Source organism: Corylus avellana, chromosome ca7 (genome assembly GCF_901000735.1).
Source record: "Corylus avellana chromosome ca7, CavTom2PMs-1.0".
NCBI classification, from domain to species: Eukaryota; Viridiplantae; Streptophyta; class Magnoliopsida; order Fagales; family Betulaceae; genus Corylus; species Corylus avellana.
The window spans coordinates 8605372-8616221 of NC_081547.1; the positions used below are offsets into that span (position 1 = coordinate 8605372).

General features: G+C 32.7%; 1 protein-coding gene across 1 annotated transcript; it reads left to right on the forward strand.

Moving 5' to 3' along the window:
- Positions 1 to 2326: 2326 nt before the first annotated feature.
- Positions 2327 to 7006, forward strand: LOC132187825 (LRR receptor-like serine/threonine-protein kinase IOS1). The gene is made up of 13 exons (XM_059602262.1): positions 2327 to 2408; positions 2485 to 3022; positions 3113 to 3588; positions 3745 to 3883; positions 3986 to 4057; positions 4174 to 4245; positions 4339 to 4419; positions 5090 to 5256; positions 5362 to 5573; positions 5669 to 5795; positions 5924 to 5986; positions 6103 to 6292; positions 6595 to 7006. The coding sequence occupies exons 1-13, from the start codon at positions 2327 to 2329 to the stop codon at positions 7004 to 7006; spliced, it is 2631 nt and encodes an 876-aa protein (XP_059458245.1).
- The last annotated feature ends 3844 nt before the right edge of the window (positions 7007 to 10850 follow it).

The window sequence follows — 10850 nt, forward strand, 5'->3', positions numbered from 1 at the left end:
TGTGCGACACCTGGTACGTCAGAAAACTACTCTGAAAAAAAAAAAATCTTATATATATATATATATTTTAAAAAAAGTGAGAAATTAGATCAATATATATATATTTTTTTCACTTATATATTTGTCTTTTCTTCTTCTCTGTGTTCTTTTCACTTTTTTGATTAAGAATGATTTTTATTTCTTAATTATTTCTTTTCACTTTTCACTTTTTTACATCTAATTATTTCAATAATGATTTTTATAAATTTTAATCACATCCACAACTGTCACAACAACTTTTCAATATTGTATTTTTTAGGTGACCTCCCCCATGCACGTACCCGCAGCCTCATAGAGCCTTATCTCCTCATGGGAGGATGTGGGGCTAGCAAAACGTGTTCATGTGTTGTGTTTGTGTCAATTCAATTAATCTGCTAACTTGAACACGATATATTTATTGAACAGATTATAAATGGGTGATCTGTTTATGTTAAGAACCCGTTCAACCTAAAATCTAAAACTACGTGTCCTGTTCATGTCGAGTTCGCGAGTTAAATTGTCAACTCTAAATTAAGTTAAACTTAAAATTTACTTTAAAAATAAAAATAAAATTTGAAAAAAAAAAATAAATTGTATAAAGTGTCAACTTGCAAACTCTTTTAACCCGTTTATGTCAAACCCGAACACGACACGTGTATTAATTAATGACCCGTTTATGACCCGAACCCGTTTAACCTAAACCCAAACCCTAAAACTAAGTGTCGTGTTCATATCAGGTTTGCGAGTTAAATTGTAATCCCTAGATGGATCCACTGCACATATGGTAATTTTCAAACTCCCCACAAATTCATCAAGAACAAGAACTAAAAAAGAAAAGTTCAAACGTTTATATTCAACATTGTGTCCTTGCTTTTTTTTTTTGTTTTTTTTTTTGACATAAATTTCTTATAAATTAAGTTATAGGAAAATTCTTTCAGTTCAGTTTCTAAAATTATTGTGTAATGTACCTCTCACATGCTCTTTTAATAAACATTAATTAAAAAATATATATTTCTTACATGCATGCACAAGCGACATAAGACAATTTTAAAAACTTATGGATTAAATAAATTCTTACAACTTAGTTGAGAGTAAATAGATTAATTTAACATTCAATTTGTATGAAATCTACAAGAGTTCACAAATCTAATAATTGATTTATTGAATTTATAAAATGAGATGAGAAAAAATGAAAAAAATATTGACGTGAATCATTTCTCAAATTTATATCCTTCCCTTCCCCTCTTTGTGATTTGCTTATTTGAGCAAATTTCGGAGCAAACATCAATGACGCATACAGGCTTTGTATATACAAAAAATTATTTGAAAATACTATTCGTAGCATTTAGAGGCCTAATAAAAGACAACATATTACTGTTAAAGCATTGACTAAATTATTAAATTTATAACTTTTTATTAACTTTGGTCATTCAACATCATACCATGCATCATCATGAATAGGAGATGTTTTATTAATTATTACGAGTTGTTTAAGATATAATTCCTTCTATTATAATATCCAAATTAAAATGATAATCAAACAATAGTAAAAGACTAATTCTTGATAGAGAGGCAACTTGAATTGTCTTATTATCGATACTCTCAAAAGTCGTTGCTAAAAATGTGATCGCTAATGACCAAATTTATTGTAGTCATACAATGAAGATATTTCTGCTTTTCCGCTTATTTAATAAGCGGGACCTATTAGATTAGATTATAACAAATTAAACCATTATAATTACCTACACAATAGAATATTAGGGTCGATATTAAACCATTATTTGATCATCTAATATAACACACAATTTAGTGGGATACAAAAAACTAAAGTACAGCCGTACAGGAGTCAATAGTGAATAATATTTTTGGGAGTATTATTTGTAGGACAGAAATTTCCTTATTTGTAAACTAACAATTTTATGTAATATATTCTTTGTTAAATTAATTTAAATTGTTAATTTATGCAACAAAATAAAATCTTAATTATAAAATAAATATGAAGATGATCCTATATCGTTGTACACATTAGATGGACAATTTCAAAGATGATAATTTAATTTATCCACTAAAGGTTCTTAGAACAGGGGTGCGGTCATAGTACTACTGGGTCATTGCAAAAGTATAATTAATATTCATATGATAGAAAAAATAACAACGTACGGTCAACCGTCAAGTTGATATAAGAATTTTTTTCAAAAAAAAAGAAAAAAAAAGAGACACATATACAAATCCGATCCTCCCCAGTTGAATGATTCATAAGTATTGGTTGAAACAACTTTAACATTTGAGATTAGGTGATTTTCTGGCGATGGGGTTCAAACATTTCAATTTCTTTGCACTGCTCGCGGGTTTGAGTCTTCTACTTGTGGTTCATGCCCAGGATCAATCAGGTATATATTATCATCTTATTAATCTTTCAATATAACTTTTGTTTTGATTATTATTCTTGCTTATCTGGTGTCCCAGGCTTCATAAGCGTAGCTTGTGGGTTACCAGCGAATTCTAGCTTTACGGAGAAGAGAACAGGCATTAATTACATTTCAGACGCCACCTTCATAGACTCAGGTATAGATAATAGCATATCACCTGATATTAGACGTTACTATCAACAACAGGTATGGAATCTCAGAAGCTTTCCTCAAGGAAACCGTAACTGTTACACCATAAACGTCAGAAGAGGCACTAAATATTTGATCCGAGCAAACTTCTTGCATGGGAATTATGATGGAAAAGGTAATCTACCGCAATTCGATCTGTATGTCGGACCAAATAAGTGGGACACGATCGAAGTGGTGAATTCATCGGATAGTGTCGTCAAGGAGCTCATACATGTCCCATCTCTAAATTATATACATGTCTGTCTAGTAAACACGGGCCTCGGGACACCATTTTTATCAGCAATAGAGTTTAGGCCATTGGAAAATGCCACCTATGTGACACAATCTGGATCATTGGCACTCTTTTCTCGCTTGGATACTGGATCAAAAAGCAATCAAGGATACAGGTAAGTCATTTTATATGATATCAAGTAATTTGCATTACTAAAAACAATAAAATTATTTTCGGTACTGGTTGTGATGTGTAAATTATTTAGGTATGGAAACGATGTTTATGATCGCTATTGGCAGCCCTATATCCAATTTGACTGGACAGATTTAAACACCTCGCTTACCATTGATGACTCTAGAAATGTTTACCAACCACCATCGGTTGTCATGAGTACTGCCGCCACACCGGGAAATGATAGCGCTCCCTTAGAGATTTCATGGGAGTCAGATTCTGCGACCACAGAATATTATGTCTACATGCACTTTGCTGAAGTTGTAGAGCTCAACGCCAACCAGTCCAGATCATTCAACTGTACCCTGAACGGGAACCACTGGTTTGGACCCATTGCTCCTAATTACAACAAAACAATCACTATGTTTAGCCCATCGGCCCTAAAAGTAGAAGCAAAATATGATTTTTCAATCTTCAAAACTGAAAAGTCAACACTTCCACCCATCATCAACGCGATTGAGATATACACAGTGAAATATCTCTTGCAATCAGACACATACCAAGGAGATGGTACGTTTGTTCCACACATTACCTATATATATATATATATATATATATATATATATATATATATGTATATGCTTTTCACTATATGTTCCCATATATATATATATATATATATATATATATATTTGATTGAATGGATCAATGCGTGTGAAATTTTAGTTGATGCCATTGCAAAAATCAAGTCAACATATGGAATAAAGAGAATTTGGCAAGGAGACCCATGTGCCCCTAAAGGATATGCGTGGGAAGGTCTAAATTGTAGCTATGATGGTGATACTCCTCCTAGAATCACATCCTTGTAAGTCTATATATGCCTTAATTGGTATAAGCTTTATGACTTTCCAACTTATTTTGAGTACTCTTAATTTAAGTTATTGTAAAACTTAATTAAATTCCCCAGGAACTTGTCCTCAAGTGGATTGGTTGGAGGGATATCTGCCGACATATCAAGTCTCGTAATGTTACAATATTTGTAAGTATCCACAATATATTTACATGATTAGATAATTGACAAACATGGTGATGAAGGCGAAAGTAAACATTTTCTACCCCAACAAATATTAAATATAAGTAATCCTCTCATTTCAGGGATTTATCTAACAACAACTTAATTGGACCGGTGCCTAATTTCTTGTCTCAATTGATACACTTGAGCGATTTGTAAGTTACTTTTATTTTTAAGAGTAATGATGCTACAAATTTCATGTTTAGGGAAGTGGAAAACAAAACTATTCATTCTACTTTTGCATGCAGAAACTTAGAACGAAACCAATTGTCTGGTTCAATTCCAGCTGAACTAATTGCGAGATCAGATAATGGTTTATTATCATTAAGGTACGGTTATGTTTAAAGACGTCCATAAAGCCATTACTATTATACTGTCTACTTGAATTTTTAATATTATATTTATAATGTTTCTCCAATGTTTCAATTTTTCCAATGTTTCCCAACCCTAGCCCCCTCCCAATCTAACATTAGAGTTACAACATCCCGTTCTCCCCTTCCATACCAAAAATAAATAAATAAATACGGTTAAGATTAAAAAAAAAAATTCAAAAGGCAAAAATTCAAAAAAAAAAAAAATAAATCAGAAAAATAATAATAAAAAGATATGATTTTTTTTTTTTTTAATTTTCTTATGAATTTTGTCTTTCCCTTTTTTAGATTTTTTAAAAAAATTTTTTTTTGCTTTCTTCATAATATTTTTTTTTCTTTTTTTTTTTTATGTGAATTCTTATTTCGGACGCAACACGAGGCGTAGATATCACAAAAATTGAAACATTTGGGAAAACATTACAAATAGATCGAGTAGTAGTTAGAGGAGATAAATGTAGTTTTCGAGATAAATTTTCTTTAAGTCCAATTTTGTAAAATAAAAAACTTCTTTACATGCAAAAAAGCTCAAGCATGGGTTACAACATCTATCAATGATACATCAAAAAATTACTTTCACTTTTAATTGCATGCCTTTCTTTAACATCATGATCAATACAATCATTTCTAGTGTGGGTGACAATCCAAATCTATGTGGATCTGGTTCGTGTAAAAAGAAAGAGAACAATATTGTTGTTCCAATAGTAGCATCACTTGGTGGATTGTTGATCCTCTCATTGATTGTTGCTGCCATCTTCTTGGGACTTAGAAGGAGAAAACAACAAGATAAGACTAAAGGTGACATTTTAATCATAATACTCATTTTGGCATTACCAAAGGAAAAAATTATCTTTAGATATGACCTTATCACGCTCATGGTAATCTTTGCAATTGTGATCATAGGTATAGAATCCAACATTCAAAATGTATCATTGGAGTCAACACAACGACAATTTACATATTCTGAGCTCTTAAAAATTACAAATAACTTTGAAATGATACTTGGTAAGGGTGGATTTGGAATAGTTTACCATGGCAAAATAGATGACACTCAAGTAGCAGTGAAGATGCTCTCTCCATCATCTGTTCAAGGCTTTCAACAATTTCAATCAGAGGCAAGTAACTGTAGCTCGTATAAAATATTTAAATTCATTTATATATATGGTTCAGATGGGTATATTAAAATTAATGTGCTAAATTGTAATTACAGGTTAAACTTCTTATGATGGTTCATCATAGAAACTTAACTACTCTTGTTGGGTATTGCTATGAAGGAACTAACATGGGGCTCATTTATGAGTACATGGCCAACGGAGACTTAGAAGCACATCTTTCAGGTTTGGGCAAAATTGAAATATTAAGCAAAAAGTCCTTCAGATCAAGTACTATGTGATCAACTTAATTTAATTTGAATAACAAATTAAACAGATCAGATCATGTTTAGGCATTTTATTAACGAATGCAGGTGAGAAAACAAATATTTTAAATTGGGAAGAAAGAATCCAAATAGCGACGGATGCAGCACAAGGTTAGCAATGAGTTGACTTGCACAATTCTTTCTTTAAAAACATTCTCTCTCTTCTTTTTATTTTTTATTTTTTATTTTTTTTATTTTTTATCAATGATGTGGTTATGAATTTGTAGGATTGGAGTATCTGCACCATGGTTGCAGACCACCTATATGTCATAGAGATGTGAAGCCTACAAACATCTTGTTAAATGAAAAATTTCATGCCAAACTAGCTGATTTTGGACTATCCAAAATTTTTCCCACCGATGGTGGCACTCATGTGTCAACTGTTGTTGCTGGCACCCCTGGGTATTTGGACCCCGAGTGAGTATTTTTGTTATTATTTTGTTTACATGCCATCATCTTAAAAACTCATTTTCCTTGACAATAAAAGATTGATATTTATAGTCCACAAAGTTGTGACCCATGATCAAATGAAAATGAAATACAAATGATCTAGCAATAATAAAGACGAAATGTATTGGATTTTGGCCATACATGACATGATTATTTTTATCTATGAGACAATTAAAAATCTTAAGATATTTGAAATCAATGGAGTTACAAACTTTTTTAGGAATAACTTTTCTACAAATATGAAACATATAACATTCCTTGACTTGCAGGTACTACATATCAAACTGGCTAACTGAGAAAAGTGATGTTTATAGTTTTGGAGTCGTTCTTTTAGAGATAATCACAAGTCGGCCTGCAATAGAAAAATCTAATGAAAGGACTCACATAAGTCAATGGGTGAGCTTAATGCTAGCTAAAGGGGATATAAAAAGTATTGTTGATGCTAGGTTGCGAGGAAATTTCAACATCAACTCTGCATGGAAAGCTGTCGAAATAGCTATGACCTGTGTATCTACAACTTCTGCTAAAAGGCCAACCATGAGTCAGGTAGTGGTCGAACTAAAGGAGTCTTTGACAATTGAATTGGCTTACATGAAGGAGGGCCATGAGCACGAAACAACAGATTCAATTGAAATGATCGACATGAATCTGACTACTGATCTCACTCCTTTAGCACGATAAAACATTGTAAAGAATTGAAATCGCGTATGTCGGATCTTGAACCTTTTTCTCTTTTTGTAAGTTTTTGTCAATGCATATTGTACTTCAAATGAATCATCCATGGTGGTTCTAATGGACTATATCTTTTGGAATATGTACTAAATTTATGTTCATAGCAACTCGAAACTTATTTTAAAATTTAGATGTCAATTTGCTCCCTTCGTTCAACTTGACTTTTTAACTTGATGGTAAACATATCAAATAACGAAATTTACTTTGACAAATTTACTATGAAGGATATGTTATTGCGGCAAGGAGTCTCATAAAGTTTCGTATACTTGAGTCGACAATAGGAGAGGCATTAGCTTCCTTTTTATGCTGCCAGTTTTTGCAAGGAGCTAGCTAGGATTGCAGAATCTCATTTAGGAGTGAGATGCGATGAAAGTGGTGAAGCAATGACAACCAAGGAAAGTGTTAGTTTATTTTTGGCTCATTCGGTGATATGTTTGTACTCAGTTGAAAATGAGGGTAGCATGAAGACTAGTATGTCTGGATACCCAGAATACAGGTCCAGACAACATTTCCACAGACTTCATTTTGAAGACATGTCCAGAAAGCCAGAAGCCATGTTCGGATAGTATTTCCAGAGAACTCATTTTTGAAGACATATTCAGACAGCCAGAAGTCGTTTCCGAATAGAATTCCAGAGAGTTTATTTTGCAGAACTTGTCCAAACACATTGGGAACATGTCCAAACATGAATTCCAGAGAGCTCCATTTACTTGGCATGTTTGGACACTGGGATGTCATGTTCGGATATTGGGGTTTACACGTATGTAACCTTAGCCGTGTCCGGACACGTACTTAATCCTATCCGGACACATCTGCTTTAATTGCTGTGTGAATTTCTATTTATACCACATGGTATACACATTGTAAAGTATGTATTCAGAGAGTGAATACTGTGAGCTAAGAGAGGATAGAGATATAGAACTTGAGTGACTTATCTCTCTTACAGTAAAGGTGGGGAATTTCATCCACTTTTATATGATCAACATATAAAGCCAACCGGAGTTCTGGTGAAGGAGATCACAAAGAAGAAACACCCCAGAGGTTCTGGAAGAACTACTGCAATAACGGATAAGTGGGTCGCTTGTCTAGTACACGGGATTGTCACGTGCAAAGGTTTTGTAAGATTGACATTGTGTAAATTATTGTTTTTTTATAGTGAAATGATTTCCTAAGTTTGGCTGCCCCGGGGAGATTTTATATTTAGAGAGTTCTCTAAATGGTTTCCTCTTCGTAACCAAATATCTATGTTCTTTAAGATTCACTACATGTCTGTATTTGGTTGATTATTATTTGTTAGGTCAGATCATATTCCACATATTATTTTATGAAACAGCTTTTCTATCCTATTAGGTGTAGATTTGAGTCAATTAGTTTTTTTAGAAAGGAATTTGAGTTGGTTTAGTTACCTAGTGGAGGATACGCGGAGGGTCTTGATTCGCTCTCAATTTGGAATTGTTGTTATATGAGTCGAGTTGCTAATAATGTGGCACATGTTCTTGCAAATGTGGCAACAAAACAAATCTTAGATAGGATATGGATGGAGGAAACTCCAGATTTTATCGATGATGTTATTTTGATGGAGGAGTCTACTCCCTCTTTTGATTGATGTATAACAACTACAATTTTTCTCAAAAAAAAAAAAAAAAAAATTGAAATGTGTGTGTGTGTGTGTTTTTTTTTTATTCAAATAAGGAAGAAAGAAAAGGGGGTGGAATAGAAATAGTTATTACTGAAAATACAAGTTTAAAGATTTTTTTTTCCTTCTTTCCCCTTTAGCAAGTATTGTTTTGTTTTAGGAAAATGAGGCCCGCCTTTGACTTGGACGATGACTAATGTATTAATTAAAGTATCTTTTTCTTCCTTTGGCAACTATTGTTTTGTTCTAGAAAAAATGAAAAATGACGCTTGCAATTGATTTTGACGATGACTAATTTATTAAACTATAGAATTATGATTTTGTTTCTCCTGAATGTGGTTTTGATAGAACATGCTATGTACAAGAATAATGAAAATTATATTTTTATTTAATAATTATCTTATACTACTAATTAGGCAGTCTAAATCGATCTTTAAAGCAATTCTTAATAAATAAATAAATTTTTTTTAAAAAAAAAGCAAAAAAAAAAAAACAAAAAAAAAAAACAAAGGTTGATCTATGTACATTGAAATGTCTTATTTCTACTACTCATGGTAACTCATCCTATAGTGGCAAAACTTCAATGTTTTTTGAATCAATAACAACTTTTACCCAAAGAGAAATGCCTTTTTGTAATCTGGTATCCATCTTTTATGAATTGGTATGTTTCAATAGTGGATGAGTGAAAATTCAGCAAAAATTAACTTTATGGAAAAACATATGAAATAACTAAACTTTCTTGAACAAATAATATCCTCAGTTTAATTTTGTTTAGCTATAAAAAAATTTTATCTCAACTGTTTTATAATTATTTTTTGAGTTTTGATTTGAAATTTTTTTTTGCGTAATAAAAATTTAAGAAGTATTTTTTTATTAAAATATGATTAGTAAGTGATTTGAAAAGTTTTTTTTTTTTTTTTTTCAAAAGAGTTCTTGATGGATAAAAACTAGATGATAGGATTCATCTCCAATTTTGATTTTGATTTTTATTAAAGTGAGAAATTAGATCAATAATTTTTTTCACTTACTTATTTGTCTTTTCTGTTCTCTTTTTCAATGAAGAAAAATAAAAATTAGAAAATATATTACATCTAATTATTTGAATGATGATTTCTATAAATTTTAATCACATCCACAACATGAAATATCATTTTGAGGTGTTTTCTCTCAAGCAAAACCCTAGAGGAGAAGTAGAAGTTTTTCTAGGCGTTTCTAGTATGTGAAAGTATCGTGTGGTGGGTCGGAGTTTGTCTGTAGGATGGCAGAGGAGCTACCGGCACTGTGGGACAACCTATCACTAACGGAAGATGAATGTGCAAAGGTGAAAATACAAAAATTTGAATTGCATGATGTGTTTTCTTCTGGTCGTGCATATGTTGTGGGAAAAATGATTGTGGATAGAATGGTGAGAAAGGAGACGATTAAATCGACACTCTTGAAGTGGTGGAAGCCTCTGGGCAATATGGCCTTCGAGATCCTTGGGGAGAATTTGTTCTTAATTGATTTTACGAACGTGGACGAAAAGAAGCGTGTTCTGGAGGAGCAGTCATGGGTTTTTGATGGAAGCCTATTTCTTGTGGAGGATTTTGATGGTACCATACCGCCATCAAAATACACTTTCAAGAAAGTGGCATTCTAGGTGAGAATGATTAACCTTCCATTGGGTTGCATGGGAAAAGAGATTGGTCGAAAGATTGGTGAAAGCATGGGAACAATGGAAGTGGTGGATACGGATGCTGATGGGATCGGGTGGGGTGAGTTCCTTCGTGTGAAGATCCTATTAGACCTAACAAAACCTCTTTCACAAGGCAGGAAACTCAATATTCATGGCAATCTGTGTCGAATTAATTTTCAATACAAACGCCTTCCTAAGTTTTATTTCCTATGTGGGGTCATTAGACATGGAAAAGGAGGGTGTCTACAAAAGAGCATGCTGCGTAACCAAGAGAAAAATGAATATGGGCCATGGCTAAGAGTTGCTTCACCCGGGAGAGCAAAAAGAAACCAAAATTGGTTTGCTCTGAAGAGGGGTCCCACTACACCGGCTATGGGGGGATAGAGACCGACGTGACAAAAGCAGCAAAATGAAGGATAACCGGAATATGATTGGTGCATATTTTGATGAGATGGAGGGTGGCGCTAATGATCCCTAGGGAC

What these genes read in the sequence shown, in the direction of transcription:
- LOC132187825 (XM_059602262.1), top strand. Translation starts at nt 2,327, where the DNA reads ATGGGGTTCAAACATTTCAATTTCTTTGCACTGCTCGCGGGTTTGAGT. An exon ending in ACAACAAGATAAGACTAAAG is followed by an intron (nt 5,257 to 5,361) that starts GTGACATTTTAA and finishes TTGTGATCATAG; the next exon opens with GTATAGAATCCAACATTCAA. An exon ending in AGCGACGGATGCAGCACAAG is followed by an intron (nt 5,987 to 6,102) that starts GTTAGCAATGAG and finishes ATGAATTTGTAG; the next exon opens with GATTGGAGTATCTGCACCAT.